Source organism: Peromyscus californicus, unplaced genomic scaffold, assembly GCF_007827085.1.
Source record: "Peromyscus californicus insignis strain IS unplaced genomic scaffold, ASM782708v3 Scaffold_1__1_contigs__length_55948999, whole genome shotgun sequence".
NCBI classification, from domain to species: Eukaryota; Metazoa; Chordata; class Mammalia; order Rodentia; family Cricetidae; genus Peromyscus; species Peromyscus californicus.
This window is the reverse complement of record NW_026294492.1, coordinates 2,082,878-2,103,272: the sequence shown is the minus strand read 5'-3', so window position 1 is coordinate 2,103,272 and position 20,395 is coordinate 2,082,878. Positions and strand designations below refer to the sequence as shown.

Here is a 20,395-nt window from a genome sequence, read left to right as displayed (position 1 = left end):
CAAGGTGCCAAAAAGCAGGTTGTATTTACTTCATGATTAATGATGTTCCCAGAGTCAGCGAGTGATGATCGACATTCCAGCATAAAAGAAGACATACAGAAGGTGTGTCTGTACTCAGCTTGTAAGCCCAGCTCTTGAGAGACCCAGACAGGAAGAACTCAAGTTCAGTGTCATCTTGGGTTACCCAGAGAGTTCCCATCTCAAAAACAAAAAAGCCCGCTGTGGACATAGTCTAACTTTGTTGCTGTTGGCCTTACTTTTCTTTAAGCCTCCGGTGTTCCTCACAAAATGTCCTATTCTTGGCCAAAGAATTGACCATAACTAGGACGGTCTCTTCAGAGGTCACTGGTATCTAATTGGTATCACAGAAACAATTTTTGCATTCTGGACCATCCTGGTAAAAATTTGTGAGTTTGCACATGTGGCCTTCTAGGACCAAGATGTTCTATATAACGAGGGGAAGAGTATGCTTAGCAAAGGTCTACAGAGCCATTTTTGGTATAAACTGAGTATATGGCCGTGATAGGGAATTCTACTACCTGATGCTGTTACTACCCTGTGTGCATTTTCTATGCAGGAAGACTCCCTTTCCAAGGAGGCCTCTCCAGACCCTCAAACCAGCTAATTTAATATAATTCAGAGTACGTCATCCCAGGGAGATGTCTCCGCCGTGGTAGTATATAAGTGACACACTGGCCTCTGTGCCCACTGATGTGCAGTGTCACATTCAAGCTGTGGTTCCCATACAAGTGTGGCAGGACCCCATCTCTACCTTGTCTCCAGGCTCTTGTTTGCATTAGCTTTCTCACTGCTGTGCCACAGCCCCTGTTACTGGTGATGTGGAAAGAAGACATTTATTTTGCTCAGTTTCAGCCCACTCCAGTGGTGGCAGAGCATAGCATTCATATCATGGTGGCTAGGAAGCACAGCGAAAAACCATAGAATTCAAACAAGGTGCAACCTTAACAGGCACATCCCAGGGACTGGGCTCAGAGGTTAAGAGCACTGGCTGCTCTTCCAGAGGACTCAGGTTCAATTCCTAGCACTCATGGTAGCTCACAACTGTCTGTAACTTCAGTTCCTGGAGATCCGGTGCTCACACAGACATACATGCAGGCAAAACACCAATGCAAATAAATTAAAAAAAAAAAAAAAAAAGAGGCACATAACAATGACCTGCTTCCTCCAGCTAGGCCCTACCTCCTAATATTTCCAGACCCTCCCCAAAAATAGCACCACTAATGGGAACATTCCAAACGTGAAACTGAGAGGCCATCTCATATTAAACCTTAATACCCACCCCAAGGTCATGGCCATCTTATAATGCAAAATGGCTTTAGCCTATCTTGAAGAGTGCCCAGTCTTAACATTTCAAACATTGTTCAGAAGCCCATGTTGATTCAACCAAGGCCACTCTTTGCTGTGTGCCCTATAAAACTCCAAAAACAAGTTATTCACTCCAGTTTACAATGGCACCAAGTAAACATCTCCATTCCAAAGGGAAGACAGCAGTGAAAGATCGGACCAAAGCAAAACTGGAACTCAGTAGGGCAAATATTAAAACCTGTAGTTTCTCGTGTCTGGCAACCAGCACACAGCAGTGTGATGCGAGGGCCAGAGGACTTGGGCAGCCCTGTGCCAGGCCACGGGGTTTCTCTATTGGGTTGGCTCTGTTCAGTGCCTGCTGTTTTCCCTTGTAGATGTTTTTCTCCTCACCCCAACATACTGGGATCTCGACTGCTGCTTTGGTAGTCCACACAACTCTCTCAGGGCCTTGCCCTCAGCAACTCTTCCTTTCCAGGGCTGCACACAGGGATCCTATCCCTTCCACACACTGCCTAGCCTCCCCAGCTTTCCTTTCAAATCTGGGTGGACACTGCAGCTCTTATATTCTTCATGCCTGTAAAATTAGCATCATGTGGATGATGCCAAGGTCTGCTGCCAGCTTGAGTGGCAGCCGGGTCTTCTTGGACTGGTAGCAGCCTCTGGATGCCTGGGTGGGCAGCCTCTGTAAGAAGGGGACCCTGGGATGCTTTGTCTCAAGGAAAGTTTTTCAGTAGTTTGTTTTTTCATCCCTGTTGGCAGGTGGGGTCTGTCCAGTTCCTGAGATGCTCTCAAGGTGGCTTCCTTTGTCCCATTGAAAAGTGAGGCCTTTCTAGTAGCTTAAGTCTCTTTAGTGGCTATGTCAGCTAGTTCACAGTTTCCAGTATGCTCGTTTCCTAGCCAAAGTACATGTTTTCAGGCCTTTCTGCTGTGTTTTAGCTTCTGATTCTCACTGTAAACCTGGTTAGAAGCAGCCAACACTGGCCATGCCACAGCTTTGAGATTTCTTCCTACAGATTAGTCCATCGTCTTTAAACTCAGGCTTCCCCATTAATTCCATTTCTAGTATCTACAGACTGCATTGCCTTTGTTCTGAACTTATCCCAGGGCCACTCAGAGCTCTTGAAATGTTCCATGTGTTGTGTATTGAGTCATGACAAAACTCAAGAAAAATACCATGTGTCAGACAATTGCTGTTTTGTTTTATTTGATCCTTGTACCCAGTCCTACCAGGACTATCTCCACTGTGCACCTAAATTACATTAGAGGTTGCCATACCTCCTGAGACTTAGCGACCTGGCCAGGGTAACCCTCAGAAGCTAGCAAAGCCAGATCACCCCTGGGGCAGAGTTCCTAGCCTGAGATTGTTTCTCTCTCTCTCTCTCTCTCTCTCTCTCTCTCTCTCTCTCTCTCTCTCTGTCTCTCTCTCTCTCTGTCTGTCTCTCTCTCTGTCTCTCTCTCTGTCTGTCTCTCTCTGTCTCTGTCTCTGTCTCTCTGTGTGCGTGTGTGTGCTGTAGTCAGCACTTATAAATGGTGTTGCAAGATGGTAGACTGCATTTCACTGCAAGTTCAAGATGGGCTTGAGAGAAAAGGGAGTTGGACAGTCGGACACAAGGATAAAGAAGACATAGCAGTTTTCTGCAGCGTAAGGTCCTCCGCTCCATACCCGTCTACACCGCCATGTCTTCATTTCACTGTGTTGTCATGACGATGGCAAGACAGCTGCAGCAGTTCCCGCCGTCACATCCAGATTCCTGCAGTACCAGCAAAGAGAAAGCTGATTCCTCTGTCCAGGTGTCAGACACTATCCCATGTCATATCTAAACTAGTCACTGGCTTCAGGCAGTCTCAGTCCCAAGGCTGGGAAGGGGCTCAGAGTAAGGTGGCAGAGCTGTCACATAAACTGCTCCAGCCTTGCCCTTCACACAGCATGCACGGGTCACTTTGTGCTGCCTTATGGTGTAAGCACCACAGCCCTGTCTCTTGTTCAAGGAGGCAGGGTAGGGATGCTTGGCTCTTTCCGAAGAGCTGCTGTGAGCATTACACTTGTTCCTGGTTGCTTCCTGGCTCAGTGGCCATGGTGGTAAAAGTGCAGCTCTTTGTCTTTGCAACTCCAACACCAAGGCTTTTCTGAAATGTACCCATGGGAGGTTCAAGGAGGACTCAGGTTACTGGAAGGCGTTTCCTTTTGTTTTAGTGATATTTCATCCGAAAACATTTGTTAGTTACCTTTAATCATCCTTTTTGGACCAGGAAACCCTGAATATTTCTCTGTAGCTTGAAGTTTTCCTGCCTGGCCCACAGTCAGGACAAATCTCTGCCACCTGCCAGTCCCACAGCCACTCAGACCCAACCAAGTAAACACAGAGACTTATATTGGTTACAAACTGTATGGCCGTGGCAGGCTTCTTGCTAACTGTTCTTACAGCTTAAATTAATCCATTTCTATTAATCTATACCTTGCCACATGGCTCGTGGCTTACCGGCATCTTCACATGCGGCTTGTCATGGTGGCGGCTGGCAGTGTCTCTCTCACCCAGCTTCCTGTTCTCTCAATTCTCCTCTCTGTTCGTCCCGCCTATACTTCCTGCCTGGCCACTGACCAATCAGTGATTTATTCATTGACCAATCAGCAACACATTTGATTTTCTCAACTCCTTGCATCGGGAGTCCATACACTAGCCTGCTCGGGGTCAGGTCCTGGTTCTGCCTCAGCCTCGTACAGACCATCCCACAGCACTTCCCCTTTTCTTTTCTTAAAAAGGAAGGTTTTAACCTTTACACATCTCCAAAGTCAGCTTGGTATATTTGGGAATTTGGGCGTAGCTTCTCTTACTACTTCCTGCTGGAGGGGGGCGCTGTATCTTATGGGGACACAAAGAATATTTTAGGGTTATGGAGTAGTCCATGAGGGTGTATCGTCTGAGCCAGTTGCCTTGAAACAGTTCTGGATGTTGGATCATCTGGGCCATGGTGTCATCGGAGACCTTTCAGGTGGTCTTGGCTGGTCAAACCTGATGTGTCTTAATCTGGAACAAATGTAGATGTAACCAACGGTCTTATTAAATAAGAAACACAGAGCCGATTCAGAGAAGAAAGCCAAGAGGTCAGAGCTAAGAGCCTCACCCTTCCTGATTCAGGGATCCTCTTCAGCCAAGAGAGCTCTCCGAAAGGGACCTACTTCCTGTGTGTATGTCTTTATATAGTCTAGCTGTTCTGCCTTCTCATTGGTTGTAAACCCAAACATGTGACTGCCTCGTCACTGCCTGTATGTACCGCCCTCCAGGTCCTTAAAGGCGTGCGCCACCGCCGCCACGCGCTTGCTATGGCTCTAATAGCTCTGACCCCCAGGCAACTTTATTTTTTAACATACAATTAAAATCACATTTCAGTACAAGTAAAATACCACCACATTTCTCTTTAATGCTGGAAAACATGACTGTGTTTGTCATACCCTGTGGAGTTCCTGCTGAGCTGTCTCCATGTCTCAGGTAAACAGAGGTGTGGTGGCCGTCCTTGCAGCATACCCATGCTGCTGTCCCGAGTGGGCCGTTTCTAAGATTTATTTTCTCAACTCCTTGCATCGGGAGTCCATACACTAGCCTGCTCGGGGTCAGGTCCTGGTTCTGCCTCAGCTGGCTGTGTGGTCATATGTGAGTTCCCCACTCGACTTGAGGAGTAAAGTAAGGGAGGCTCTGTGGAGTCTTAAGCTTGAGATTCATTTTGTCTCCTCTTGACCTCTGAACTTACTGATACCTCAGCTTAGGACTTTTGCTGCTGTCTTATACCTGACCACAACATTGCCTGTCTGGCACAGCCCACACCGATACATTGTGTTTTACATCCCACTTGAGACCTGAGTATGGCCCAATGGGTCCTTCACCTGAACTGTCCCTGGACCTGTAGGTTTCTGACTGACAGAAGGCTTTCCTGGGAAGTCTGCTTCCAAGCTCAGCAACATGGCTTTTGGAGGATGCAGCTCCTGCTGACTGAGCCTCTGCAGGGTGTTTCTCACAGTGTGGTCCCTGAGGTGGGACTGGTTAGGGAGTGAGTTGCCCAGGCCACAAAGCCCAGAGTCAGACTTCTGACTGTTTTGGCTGTGGCCAGCCATAGGCATTTTCCATCTCCAGCTCCCAGTGAGGAGCTCATCTTCCCATAGCTCCGTCTCCTGCTCACCTTGAGGACATCCTGGCTGCTTCCCTTTCTGCCTGCCCTGGTCTTCACCCCTTCCCCACCCCTGCTCACATCTCCTGCCCCTCTGCCTGCCCTGGTCTTCACCCCTTCCCCACCCCTTCCCCTTTCCTTCTGTTTGTTCTTGCTCTCTCCTCTGCCTCGCATGCCTCACTCCTGTTTCCCAGCTTACATTATGGCTGCCCTCAGGAAATTGCACTCCTTCCTGCAGTTGGGGAAATCTTGGAAACTTACACCGTCATTGCTTACCTGGCCCCACCACTCATTTGCTAGGTTTATTCATTGCCGTGTGGTTTGAATTCTCAAGACAGCCATGGTTTCCGCATCTGTATCTTGTGACTTTCATTTATATAATCAGGAAATGAACCAATAGCCTTGCCTGGCTCTGTAGTTGGGTTTTCTGCTGTGGAGGCTCTATGAGGTTGTGCTGTCTGAGGTTGGGGTCGTTCCTCCTGGCATAGTACCAGGCATTCTCACATCGGCTTTGTCAGTGAGCTTGCTCTGTCCACTCCTTGAATCTGTATTCTTTTAAAGATATGACCTGGGGCTGGAGAGATGGCTCAGTGGTTTAGAGCACTAGTTTCCAGAGGACCCAGGTTTGAGTCCCAACACCCAAAGGAGGGTTGACAACCATCTGTGATTCCAGTCCCAAGGAATTCAAAGCCCTCTTCTGGACTCTGGGGCACCAGGCACACATGTGGTGCACAGGCATCCATGTAGGCAAACACTCTTACCCATACAATAAAAATAAATCTTAAAAAACCCAATATGACCTTATACTGTCATTTTCCTGAAGTCTTTGACAGCAAATGATTGTGCTTAAAGGGAAATTGACGAGAACCCAGAGTCCCTGCTTATGGAGCTCAAGTGCTTTAGTGTAGTCTCTGTCACCAGTGAGTCGTCATTAACCAGAACACTAGGTTTTCAGGAGACTGAGTGGCTCTGTGTCAAGGTACTGTGGGAAGAGTTTTTCACTCTACTGTGTGTTTGGAGATTTAGACATTGAGCCTAAGTTGTCAGCATTATTGCCCGAGACTAGCCATTCTGCGTCCTATTGTGGTAATACCAAGTGGGTGTTAATATCGTTGTCTGGTTAGAATTCTTTAGGGCTTGACACAGCATTGCCTTTGCTCCCCCTTTTGTAACTGTGTTCCATCATGGCTGCCAGCTCTTACCCCATGCCGTCTTGCCACTGTTCTCTCCCTCCTGTGCAGCACCGTAGCAGCTTCTTCCTCATTGTGCGATTCACTTGCTCTGCAGTGTCTCCTGGTAGCTTGGTCAGGGTCTAACCTTCCTTTCGTGTGCTTTTTTGTTGCTGTTATTGCAATGCTGGGGATAGAACTGGGCCTTGTGCCTGCTAGGCAAGCAGTGCTCTGCCATTGAGCCACATGCCCAGCCCTCCTCATGCCCCTGTGCTAACGGAAAGGAACTAGACCTTGGTAGCAGAACTGAGCTCCCCATTCTGCAAGCGTAAGGAAAAGCAAGAGATTGGGAACCTGATACAGTGAACTAGAGAGGGCAGAAAACACAAGTCTCATGAGTGGAGCACCCCTCTTTTAACTGTCCCCCCTCCCACCTCCCTATTCACCCACCTGGTCCCTTTTGGCTGTCTCTGGTTGGCAGCTAGGCTATGCGATACCCTTCTGGGGAGTTGTATGGTGAGTTCTGAAAGTTGGCTTGCACCTGGCCAGTGATGGCCTCCTAGATGTTCTGGGCATCATTCCTAATAGAGGTGGGTGGAGTCTTGGCATCCCTAGAACTCATCTGCCCTGATCTCCAGCCACCACCCTGACTGATGATCCTGAGATAGCCCAGACTGGGGTCCAATTCCTCTTCCTCTTTCCTACTTTCTTCCTGAGTTGCTGGGTGACTTGACTGTGTTGGAGTGTAGGCCTTGGCTTGCAGAGTGACCTTGCCTCCAGCTCTTCATCCCTTCCTGGCATCTCACCATACCCATCCCTCCTGTTCTGCTACATGCTGCTGTGTGAGCAGACTACTGCTGTAGTCCTGTCTTATGAGAACTTAGTGGCTCACCATGTCTACCTACCCTCACTGCCACATCCTCACCGGTTGCAAGGGGTTGTTGAGCTATATCAAACACATTCCACATCCATCTGTATGTTCTTTCCACTGCTGCTGCTGGCACAGCTGCTCCCATTCCACCTTAGCACCTAACACATTTCCCAGGCCTGTCCCACATGATAGCTCCTCCTCCTAATCTCTCCCTGGAGTCCTCAAGGACCTAGGGATTCTCTTCTCTCTGCCCTCATTCTATCTTCTTGTTTGGGCCTTTTTCTGGTACCTGCATACCTGCCTCGATGTCCCCATGGAACAGGGTGAATGCCTTCTGCATAGAGCAGAAATGGCCTTCAGCTCTTTGAGGGGTTGAAACCTCAGGCCTGTGGGTCTTCAGAGTTGGGCTCATCCAAACAGCATGCTGCTGAGTCAGGTAGGAGCATGAGGCTTGCGGAGTGTGTGTGATTTTCTAGGGGTACTGAAGTCTTTTGGGTGGTGACCACTGACTACACCTGACAGCAGCAGGGCAGAGAGATTTGCTCTGGAGAAGGGCTGCTTGTGTAGTCCTTGGCTCACAGTTTCCCCGAAGGGCAAGGAGAGTGCTTTCCCCTAAATGCCCAGGGAAGAGGAATAGGAGGTGCATCTTCATAGCCTCTTTTGAGTTGTTGTTGGGCACCCTGGCCATTTCCATGGACTCTGTGGGACAGGCTGGTCCACCATCTTCTTCCCTTCAAGGACTTCCTGTGTCACACCTACCTGTGACCTCTTTTCACCCAGGCTTTGCTGGGTGATAGCTTCCTGAGTATCTGATTTTGAGAGGTAAGAGCTACAGTTGTCATAATGCCCACCAGATGGGCCTTCACCTCTGTGCACCTGTCTTCTTGTGTCCAGCCAGGACTATTGCAGGGTCTCCACTGTCCAGTCAACTCTTTCAAAGCAATGTAGAGATCTTTCAACTCCAGCCTCAGAATACCTCTGTTATGATGGCCTCCACTGGTGAGAGGAAGGCCTGAGCCTCAGGTAAGGGTGGGTTCTCAGTCCCTCCCAGAAGCCCTGATGACTCTGCCATTCTGTGCCCTCGTGGCTTTGCTTCCTAGTGCTGTGGTTCAGACCCACGTTCCTCTGATGGTTGGAGGGCACATTAACACCAGGTCTTACCACAGGGCATTGTGCCTCATTAGCAACCCCAGAAGGCCTTCTCTCCCTGGCTTTTCCCAGCTGCTGAGGCCTGGCCAGGCTCCCTGGGTGACTGGCCACACAGCTTCTCAAGGAGCTCTGAAGAGCATAGTTTGAAGGTTTAAATGAATTCATCAGTAGTGGGTTTGGGCATGTTGGAGAAGTGTGAGAGATGGTGCCCAAGTTAACCAGATGAATAGAGCTTCAAACGGAAAATGGGAAGACCTGCAGGCCTTTGCCAGAAGATCCCAGGCAGGGGGAACATGCAGTGGGCTTCTCTCCCAGGCTTGCAGCCAAGGCCTGCTTTCTCTCAGCACCCCAAGAGACAGCTTTGTGGACCTCACCACCCTGTGGAAATTGAGTGAACCCTGTGAGTATGCTGTGATCCTCATGATAAAGGGGAAAGAGGCTGTGTATTGGGAACAGCATTTGATTAAAGAACATGTGTCATTCCGGAAGGAACTGGCCATGGGGACTTGGTCTTTCTCTGTCTCCGGAAAAGCCAGATGTTTTGAGTTATTCCATATTGTTCTCTTCAAGTTTGAGCTGATTGTCTCTAATCACATACTTGAAGCAAGCCCTCCATAATAGGGCTATTAATGTGCCTTCTATTTTTTGCTGTGCTCGGTTTTATTTTATTTTATTTTTCCAATAAGGTTCAAATGCTCTTGCCTTTTAAGGGAGGAAAACAAAGACTGAACCTCCTAATTGTCCTAATTATTTCCATAAAATTCTGAGAATCTTGTAAACAGTTCAGATTTTTCTTCTCTCCTTTGAACAATACCCATCATGCCCAGCTGGCCAGCTCAGCAGCTCTGGAAGGAAGGGGACAGCTGAGGTTCACCGCGGGGCGGTGGAGCCCACACCACAACTGTACCCAGGTGGCTACAGCAAGTGACACCACCCTGCGAGGATGGGACACCCGGAGCATGAGGTCAGTGATGTGCCCACACTTTGGATCGCTGCTTTTTTCTCCCATCCCTTCCTCTTCTGAAGGAGTTGATTGAAAGCCAGAGGTGCTGGGGACACGTGGTTTGCTGTCTTCATCTCATTTCTGTGGGAATTATCTACCCCAAATTAAGCTGGCAGGTCCATTGCAGGGAGCTGTCATGGTGCTGGCTTTGTGATGTCCCTTCGCTTTTCCTGTGTCAGAGGCAGTGTAGAAGCAAACCAAGGCCAGGGCTTTGTGGTGCCTCATAAGCCCCATGGTGACACAGATGCTCCATCTCTGTGATTAGCGCTGCAGGCTGGCACTTTCAGTCCCCAGCCTAAGCCTCCCTTGTGGAGTCGTCTGGCCATTTCTGTGCTTTCAAGAGCCATACCTATTGGGCAATCATATTTTGTCATTTAAGTAATTATACGCAACAACCAGCAGTTCTAATGGAACAAACAAGAGCGATTTTTCTGTTCCAGTTGTGATTTTGATAGGCAGAGGAGTGATGGTGGGATGTCTGTTGCCATGGCAACAAGGAGCCTGCACAGGCTTCTTTAAGATGCAGTTTATCCCCTTAGCACACCATCATTTATCACTGAGCTGAAGAGACGGATGTCATGTAATAACGTGAGTTTCTTCCATGGTGGGGGAACACCTTTAATTTTAGTTCCGAGGCCCCCGTGAAAGTCCAGGGCTGATAAATAACCGGTAGGCACTCCTCCTCTGTGCATATCTGCACAGAGGAGTGATTTGGCTTCCTGATCAAGCTGGAGGCCGTAGACTCAAACCGGGATGGATATCCCACGCAGCCCACTTCTCTTTGTCCTCTGGGCTTCTCTCCTTGCTGCTTTTTGAAGGATGTGAAGGCGAGAAGCTCAAAGATTGGCTCACACACCAAAACACAGGATGCATACGGCATTGGCTGGCAGCTCCCCACAGTGACCTTGTTGTGCCCAGGTTGTCTCTGTGACAAGGCACCGACTTCCAAAGGACATGTCACTGGAACAGCAAACCTTTACTCCTCCCATTGACGGTGACTCCTTTTTGTCTAGCCAGGCTGCCTGTGCTGTTTCTTCTGGCGTCTGTTAAAGTTGTGCTGCCAGAATCTGAAGCAAACCTCAGTCAGGCACAGTACACCTCTGACTGCCCATGACCTTCAGAGTGCGCCACACTTTTGATTTCACAGCTCTGCTTGTTTCGCACGAGAGTTCTGAAGTTTTGGGGCATCTTACTTTGGGGGTAGGGATACCAGGATATTGAAAAAGTGTAGTGTATATGAGCCAGCTGAAGCTGTAAAATGCCAGGTTGGGGAGACACTTCCATGGGTAAAAGCACTTGCCCCATGAGCTTGACAACCCAAGTTCACATCCCCAGGACCCACATAAAAGCCAGATGCAGCAACACAAGTGTCTGTAATCCCAGCACACCCTGCTGATAGGGGTGATGGGAGGCAGAGGCTAGGGAGTTTCCAGAAACTCAAGGGCAGATGCCGGTGTACACAGCAGCAAAAATGCCTTGTTTCAGAACTTACAGTGGAAAGACAGGATAGACACCTGAGTGTGGCCTGACCTCCACATGTGTGCCCCTGCACCCATGTACATGAATACACATGTGTACACATCTCACACATGCATAAGTTAATTAATTAAAATGCCATCAGACTGTGGGGTTCAACCTGAGGGGAAGGGAAGGAGTTCTGTTGATATTTGTTGCAGGGCAGAAGACTATATGATAGGTTCTGTTATATGAAAGGTACTTATGTCTTCCAGGTTGTTCTCCAACCCCCAGTGAAGCCATAGCAAACGAGGAGGCCAATGCTAGCACTGGAGGCTGAGTCCTCTCTGAGGAAGAGGGGGTCAGTAAAGTGTGGGTAGGAAGGGACACTGCAGGGTTATACTGGGTCCAGCACTAACTGGGACTATGCTCCACCCTCACTGGGTGACCTGACCCTGTTTTGGGTACATGGCATCATAATGACTCTGTGAGGGGCAGCCAGAGAAACAGGAGTTGCAGAATGGGGGGAGGAAAAGAAAGGGGAGAAGAGAGAGAGAATGAATATGAATATATGTACACGCATACATGCATGCATGTGCATGTACAGTTCATATGTGTGTGAACAATGTGCATATGTGTTCAGGTGTTTGTGTGTGTGCATTGAGCATGTGCACTCTAAACTACCATATGGGTAATTTCAAACTCCCCCTTCCCACATCTGTTGCCTTGAGAACTAGTGGGGATGCAGACAGACACAGAATAAGCCCAGCATAGAAAACCCCATCTACATTTTTCTCATAGGTTTTTCAACATTTTCCATTTTTCTTTCTCTTTCTATATATATATCTCCAAAAAGTAGCAGCACACCATCATCACTGTCCAGTCTTCTCCTCTTTTCTTTCTCATTCTGTGCTTCAAAGCTGCCAGGGCCCTCACACATCTAGTCCAGCTTCTGCGTGGCTGTCATCGTCCCTCTGGCCACTCCCGCTCCCAAGATACCAGTTACATTTAAAAAACTTAAAAAAACAAACCCAAACCCTACTACATTCCCTTGTTTAGAGTGGGTGGTGGGCTGTGCCATGGTGTGCCTGTGAACATCAGGGGACAACTTGCAGGAATTGGTTCTCTCATTTCACAGTGTGGGTCCCTGGGAGCAAACTGGGGTGATCCAGCTTGGTGGCAGGCCCCTTTACCCACTGTGCCTTCTCACTGGTCACCACGTCACACTCTTGGTACCTGCAGCCACTTGTGCAGTTGGTCCGGGGAACTGCACATACACTCCTGGGATGTCAGCACTGTTTCTACCATGAACCACTTCTGCAGGGGTGGAACGTGGATGGCCCGGGCACCCAGGCTGGGATTCCCTCTGCTTGGCTGCCAACAGGGACGTGAGCCAGCTCTTCCTTCAGTTGGGGACTTAGTCAGCATCCTGGGAAGGTGAGGTGGTTACCACAGCTCGTCACTCTTTACATGTGCCGTTCTCCCTCCAGCCAGATATACTGCATCGAGAACGCTCATGGGCAGCTGGTGCGTGACCTCGACTTCAACCCCAACAAGCAGTATTACCTTGCCAGCTGTGGAGATGACTGCAAGGTGAAGTTCTGGGACACACGGAATGTCACCGAGCCTGTGAAGACCCTGGAGGAGCACTCCCACTGGTACGGAAACTCATTTGCATGCTGCTTTAGGGAAGAGGGGATTATGTAATTTATTTTGCTAATTACTTTACCATTTGGAAAAGCACAAACCAGCTTAGTTTGTGCTGCTGTGAATCATTCAATCAGCCCAGTTTTATTCTTCCTAAAGAAACACTAATTCCAAATGTGAATGTTTGTGATTTATAAGTGTAGGAGAAGAAGAAAAACACCAGATTTGGTTCCTCTTTAAACCGCGCTGGTTCAAGTGTGGAAAAGTAAATGTGCACAGATGTTCACACAGCATTGTTTGCCACGCACAGAACCTGGACGGGACCCAAATGTCCATCAGCAGGGGATTGGTGAGGTAGATTTGGTGACATCCATGCAGGGGAGATTATGCAGCTGCCAGAAGGAATGGGGCGTATCTGTATGCGTGGATATGGAAGGGCGCCCACGACCATTCATCCTCTCCAAATATTGTCTGGATGTGTACCATATGCCAAGAGAAAAAGGAGTGAAATGCAGACTAGTATATATGGCATGAAAACATGTTTTTATTCCAGCAAAGCCTATATGTGCATGTGCACATGTGTTTGTGTGTGTATGTGTGCAGGAAATGTGTGAGGGCAATGTGTATGTGTGTATAGGAAATGTGTGTGTGTGAGCATATGTGAGTGTGTATGTGAGTATGTGTAGGAAATGTGTGGATGTGTATGTATGTGTAATATGTGCATGTGTGTATAGGAAATGTGAGTGTGAAATAGTGTGTGTTTGGGATATGTGTCTGTGTGTGCGTGTATGTGTAGGAAATATGTGAATGTGGGTGTTCATGTATGTGTCGGAAATGTGAGTGTGCATGTGTGTGTGTAGGAAATGTGTGAGTATATGAGGGTACATGTGTAATGTGTATGTGCATGTATGTGTAGGAAATGGGTATATATGTGTGTATAATGTGTGTGTAAGATAGCCACTTTCCCGAGGACTCCTCCCTAGGTAAGGAGGCCCCTCCGGGGCTTTTCCTTCCTAAGTTGTGTCTCTGACTCTGAATTCCTCACCAGCAGTGCTGCCGTGTCTGTGAAGCCCCAGGGTCCTCCTGTGCAGTTCTGATGCACTGGATGAACGGCTGTAATTTGCTGCAGCCTGAGCAGAAAGCTTGGCTGTACCCACCATGTTGAGCACAGCTTTGTGTGTGAGGCCTGCTGCACTCTCCAGCCAGGCACTAGAGTCTCCTGTGATCTTAGCAGGATCGGGGACCAAACTCAGCACGGTCCCGGCCACTGTGAGGAGGAAATGGCCCCAGTGTCAGACCTGACACTTGGGAGATGCACAGGCCCTCGTCTCAGGTCCTAGGCAGCGCATAGCTGCAAAGGCGTGTGGGGCTTCATTAGATGCTCCAGGTTGTGCTGATCCAAGTGTTGCTTCAAGGGAGGTGGAATGCTGAGTGACAGGTGCAGGCTGACATTTAGTCTTCTGGCCTTGTTTGTTGGGTCCTTCCTTCCTGGAAGTCCCTGGCATCAGCAGATGTGGTGTTGATGCTATTGCCACACCTACTGCAGCTCGGTCCAGTGAGGTCAGTGTGCTCACTCACCATTGTTCATCTGCCCATGACCGTTGCAGGGTGTGGAGCGTCCGCTACAACCACTCTCACGACCAGCTAGTCCTCACTGGCAGCAGCGACAGCAGAGTCATCCTGTCCAACATGGTGTCTATCTCCTCAGAGCCCTTCGGCCACCTGGTGGACGATGATGACGTCAGTGACCCAGAGGAGCACCATGCTGAGAAGTAAGGGACTCTAGGCAAGAGTGCTCTATGGTCACAGATGACATCTGGGGCCAGGCAATTTCTGCATGTGATAAGAATGATGTCCCCTTCCCTCTGCAGCCACAGACCACAGACCTGAAGGTCATTAGCTGTGAGATAAGGAGCAGTGCAGTTATAAGGGGTCTTCCTGCATGGAGTGCCCCTACCTCTGTATTCTCCACTCTTTCTGAATGCCATGTGTCTTATCTGAAAGATTACTGTTGTCTCCAGATTTGAACACTGATAACAATGTGAATGACTCTCCCTGGGTCCTGTCACTCCCTGTGGAACTATCACAGTGTCCTCAGGATTCTCAGTGGATAGTTCCTAGTGCTGATCATTCTCTTGTAGCCCTCAGCTGGTTAATGCGGGTCTCAGCCCCGGTCAGTGAGTCAGTCAGCCCTCCTCAGCCCCGAGAACTGCACAGAACGTCCAGGTGTGCACATCCCAGCCACACCATTGCAGTTCAGTGTTTCCTCAGAGTTTCCCATGCTGATTGCACCTGGACTGGGAGATGGCTGTGGTTGCACCCTCCTCTTGTCAGGGCTCCTGTCTCTTGCACACATAGGGGTCTGAGGCTGCTGCTGCAGCTGGTGATCGCAGAGTTCCTGCCTGGCTGGGCTCCCAGTGTGAGTCAGCATGGGTGCCCTCATGCCGTGAGAGAAGGCAGCAGGGCACACAGCTTGCTTTGTGGAGCTCACACTGGAGGGAGATGCTCTTGTCCTCTGAAGTGGTTTTGCTGTGTTCCTGTGTGTCAGTGGCTTCCCTTAAGGTATGCCCCAGAAATTTGTGCCCAGATTGCCGAGAAAAGAGGCTCTGGAGTGAAGCCCAACAGGTCGGACAGCTAGACTGTCCAGAGCCCACTGCAGGCCCCGCACTGGTCCGCGTCCACACATACTCCTTTGTTCTCTTGGTGAGGAGACACGGTGAGGCTCTTCTGCAGGTTGTCTGTCCACCGTCACTTCCTGTTGGTGCATTGCTGAGCACAGGTGCAGAGCCTCCGGCTGCTCCTCCCGGGCGCCGTGTAGACTTGGCTTCTGCCAAGGAGGCTGTCTCTCACCTCCCCTGTGACAGGGGAGAAACTGACGTGTTCCCTTAGTGCTGAGTGATGGATGTGTGTGCTGCCCCCCACCCGTGTGGGGAACATTAAGGAAGCAGGGGAGGGATTGTGGCTGGCAGACTGTTCTGATGACTTCCTGCCACGTTGTTGCCACTGAATTCAGGAAGATTGGATTCCCTGTGGAGACTCTTCTTGGTATTTGTCACAAAGTATTCTCTGACCACTGGCAGGTCCACTTGCTGGGAAAGTGGGGGCCTCCTGATACCGTAGACTCCAGGTGGAATTCAAGGGTGGGTGGAGGACTTTAAGAGCTTCAGCTGTCTCCTGGGAAAAGGAAGCATTTTGTGCAGGTATTCAGGGCCCCCAGACTGCATTCAACGCCTGCAGTCATTCTGTGAAATGGGGAGAAAGCTGTGCCTTCTGAGAAGTGGCCCACGCACATGGGGTTTCAGACCTCCTGATGCAGGCCAGCAGGCCTGCTCCTTGGGAATGCATGCCACATGCTCACTGCCCTGAGATTCTCTGTGAGGACCGCTGGGGCTCACATCTAAGGATGTGGGGAGAGGGTGTTGCCTCACCAGTACCAGACCCAGGAAGGCTTCACACCTGGACAGAGATCCTGGACAGAGCCTTTTGTAGCCAGAATCCGGCTACTCTGTGCAGCACAGAGCCAGCCTGGCTGTTCCCAGTGTCCTTCTGGCTCACATGCTGGCAGCTTTGCTGTTCTGCTCTACTAGGCACAGTGTCCCTGTCTGTGGACAGATGATCACCCAGGAACTCATGGTGCCAAGGATGGGGACACAAGGCATTGCTAGACACTCAAGATGTTTATGATCCATAGGCTGTACCCTGTCCCCATAGCTGTCATGAGGGCTCCTGGCCTTCAGCATGCTGGCCCCAAATCGGCTGCCTGTTGTTCCTGCCATGTTTTCCTCTGTGAACTCTCACATCCTCTGTGCCTCACTTGGTTCTCTATCTCTTGTGCTGTAGGAGTAAGGAACCCCTGCAGGACAACGTTATCGCCACCTATGAGGAACACGAGGACAGCGTGTATGCTGTGGATTGGGCCTCAGCTGACCCGTGGCTGTTTGCTTCCCTGAGTTACGACGGGAGGCTAGTTATCAACAGAGTCCCCAGGGCACTGAAGTACCACATACTGCTCTAGTGGCCTGTGGCACTGCTGGTTGGTACGTGGCAGGTTCTCACAAATCTGCAGTGTGGGGTAATTCCTTTTGCAGACCGATGCCTCCATGGGTGAGCCCATGTCGCTTCTACAGAAGCTCTAAGGGACTTGTGGAGCGTCTGCCAGAAGCTCATCTGAGGCCGTCAGCACAGTGCACAGCATGGGAGGGAGCCATGCTGGGTATTCCTGCGCCGCTGTGTGAATTGATGGTGTCTGTTTTCTGTTCTAAGGGTGTTGGGAGTTGAACTTTTCACGAGTGTGTTTCCACCTTGCTATTCTCATGAGATTACAGACTGAAATAAAGTGCAGGGGGATGCACACAGCCTCCTTTCAGGCTCTCTGCCTCACTGAGGAAATCACATGGCTCTTGGTTTGTTTTCTCTATCACACCCTCACCTGTGGACAGGTGTGCCCTCCCCACAGGGCCATCCCTCACCTGTTGACATGTGTGCCTTTACCCACAGGGCCATCCCTCACCTATGGACAGGTGTCTCCTCCCCATGGTGCCATCCTTTAGGCAGAGCTCCTGTGGACTATTGACCCCAGGTGTGAAGGACGGGTGCCCAGTCTTGAGAGTCTGGGTTGTTGGTGGTTTGCTATAGTATCTTAGTTAGGGTCATTATTGCTGTCATGAAACACCATGACCAAAAAGCAAGTTGGGGAGGAAAGGGTTTATTCATCATTAAAGAAAGTCATAACAGGAGCTCAAACAGGGTGGGAACCTGGAGGCAGGACCTGATGCAGAAGCCATGAAGGTGTCCTGCTCACTGGTTTGCTCCTCATGGCGTGCTCAGCCTGCTTTCTTATAGAACTCAGGACCACCAGCCCAGGGATGGCACCACCTTCAATGGGCTGAGCCCTTCTCCATTGATCACTAATTGAGAAGATCTCCTACAGATGGATCTTGTGGAGGCATTTTCTTAATTGAGGTTCCCTCCTCTTGGATGATTTTAGCTTGTGTCAGTTTGACATAAAACTATCCAGCAGCACATATAATGAAGTCCTCACTCAACCTGTGGGGCATCCTTATGTCTGCTTATAGAATGAAACTATGGCCAGCTAGCTTTTTGCTGGTCTCTGTCATGTCAGAAGTTAGGATTTAGAGTCGCCATGGTCTACTAGCAGCACATTCCACCATCAGTTTCATAGGGAGCCCTGGGCACTGCTGGCCTACCCTCCGGTCTATAGCTTTGTCTGTGGGTCCTAGAGCCTTGTTTTGTGTATCTGACACATGATCACACCCGAGAAAGCCACCTTGGCAGTAGACAGGGTGTCTGTTTGTTCCTACAGGACAAACTTCCTACAGGACACTGCTTCTCTACCGTGATGCCCCACTCGTCCTGCTTATCAGGAGAGGGGATGGAGGAGAGGGGATGGAGGAGAGGGGGTGGCCCAGTCAGTGCTAGGGCCTGTTCATCAGACCACAGCCTCAGTCTGAACCCTTGACCTGGCATCTCTGTACACCTGGGAAGTTGACACTTGCTTTCTCTGGACATCACATCCTGGCTCTGCATGCTTGGGCACAGGCAGGGACAGAAGGTGTGCATGGACATGCTCACTGCCCTGCTGGGTGATGTCACTTTCACTGCACAGTCTGTGGATTTTTACAATGCAGACGGTCTGTCAAACCAAACTCTTCCCTTCTGTGTCTCTGGTTCCCAGCTCTTGGCCTAACTATCTGGATTCTTTTGCCTGTATGAATTTTGTCTTTGGAGACTGTCACAGAGCATCATGCCTGGGTAGCTGAGCCCAGACGTCTTGCTTCTTCCTGCTGGCCACCCTCTGCTCTGGGGACCCATAACAACTGCAAGTTCCCCACCAAAGGGTGTCTGTGGCTTGTGGTGATAGGTAGTCAACAGTAGAGCTCTCCTGAATGCATGCACAGGTCCCTGGGAATGGACACTTATTTCTGGGCAGGGATTGGTCAGCCGAGGATGTATGGCCAGATCCATGCCATGTTTGGTAGCACATGGTGGTCAACCCCTGAGGTGAAGGGCTACCTGGTAACCCTCTGGCCCTAGGATCTGGTTGTTTCTTCTGATACTTCCAGGTTTACTGGTCCTGCTCCAAGTAGACACTTGGAAATAGATTCCAGGTCCGGATGTGACATACATGCCTGTAGCCCCAGCACTCAGCCTTCAGCAAGAGGGTTGCTGTGAGTTCAAGGCCAGCCTGGGATACATGGTGAGATCCTGTCTCAAAGACACAAACAAAAAGTGGGTGTCAGGGTCCATGGTAGATGTGTATAACTTTGTACACTGTGCTTTCCAGGCTGATGGGCTCCCCTGTCCCTGTCCCTCAGCCCACACTGCAGCCTTAGACGTCGCAAACCTTGCCCCTGCCACACACCTCACGCACTCATTAACCATCTCATGCCCTCCTTGCCAAAGCCTGTAAATTCGGTTGGTTGTGAATTAATTGTGTGTTTAATTACTATTGATTTTGACAGTTCTTTATTTTGGGTATAAGTCCCTTATCAGCTGTGTAATTTCAAATAGCCTCTGTTTTCCTCACCTTGTGGCTTGCTGAGCAGTATCTCTTACAGAAAAGAAAAAAAAAAAAAGATGAAATCCAACTTGTCTAGCCTTCCCCTTTATGGTTTGACCCTGCCTGACCAACTGTGTTTTCTTCTGGTTCTACGTTAGTTCCTGGATCCATTTGGGATGGTTTCACTTCTTTGCACATAGACATCCAGGTGTCCCAGCATCCCTTGCTGCTGACCTTCCCTTGCTATGGCTCTTTTTATGCATTTTATCAGGTCCTGCTTGTTGGCTGTTTCATTCCCTTCCTCTGCTCTCTGCCTCATCAGGACTTCTTTGGACCTTTATGGAATATTTTCCAGAACTTTCCCTGGAGCCTCCCTCTGGATCCTGTGACCACTTCCCTGAGGACTAAGTCCTTCAGTTGGTACCCATCTCACAGCAATGCCTGTTTCTGGGCCAGAGGCAGAAGAACAGAAAAGACCCTGTGTCTTCCGATTGGTCAGAGGAGTGTCTACATCCATAGTTGAGGCTTACATGACCCCTGTGGCCCCACAGCTGGGTGGGGAAGTTCAAAACCCTTCTCTCTACCTGCTACAGGAGAGTCCTGCCTTCTATGAATGCTCCAGAACCTTCTCTTCCTCATAGCACCAGGTCCTTCCAGGCTGCCCCTAGTCCTGCCCACACCCACTGTGTACAGAAAGCAGCTGAAAGAGAAAACTGCATCATACTCTGAGTCCGAGAAGGGGCAAGCGAGGCCAGGTAGGGCAGGGGCAAGTGAGGCCAGGTAGGGCAGGGGCGATGTATGGCGGCTGAGTATCCATTCCGTCAGTCACTAGGTCTAAGCAGGCCTGACCTTGGCCAACTGTTTTTCATCTAGTTTCATAAAGTATAAATTACCTTCCTCAATGATTGACATTTTCAAGGACGCTCCGCTCCGTGTTCGCCATCTGGAGCAGAAAATCCCATTGCAGGCGAGGGCCCGAAGCTTAGTAGGAACCAAGGGCCCCCAAAGCCTCCTTCATCCACATCTGTCCCCCTCCGCTGCACTGACATCCTAGAGTGACCAGGGCAGCCACACCTGCTCAGGGACCCCAGGCA

The 20,395-nt window shown here is 49.8% G+C and overlaps 1 protein-coding gene across 1 annotated transcript in view; it reads left to right on the top strand.

Annotated features, from left to right (window-relative positions):
- Positions 1 to 17,173, top strand: part of Eipr1 (EARP complex and GARP complex interacting protein 1) — a 109,437-nt gene extending 92,264 nt beyond the window's left edge. Inside the window, exons 6-9 of the mRNA XM_052745762.1 lie at positions 9,504 to 9,640; positions 12,625 to 12,792; positions 14,389 to 14,553; positions 16,622 to 17,173. Of these exons, the coding sequence (XP_052601722.1) occupies positions 9,504 to 9,640; positions 12,625 to 12,792; positions 14,389 to 14,553; positions 16,622 to 16,796 (645 nt within the window). The 3' untranslated portion in view covers positions 16,797 to 17,173. The remainder of the gene's footprint in view (positions 1 to 9,503; positions 9,641 to 12,624; positions 12,793 to 14,388; positions 14,554 to 16,621) is intronic.
- Positions 17,174 to 20,395: the final 3,222 nt, after the last annotated feature.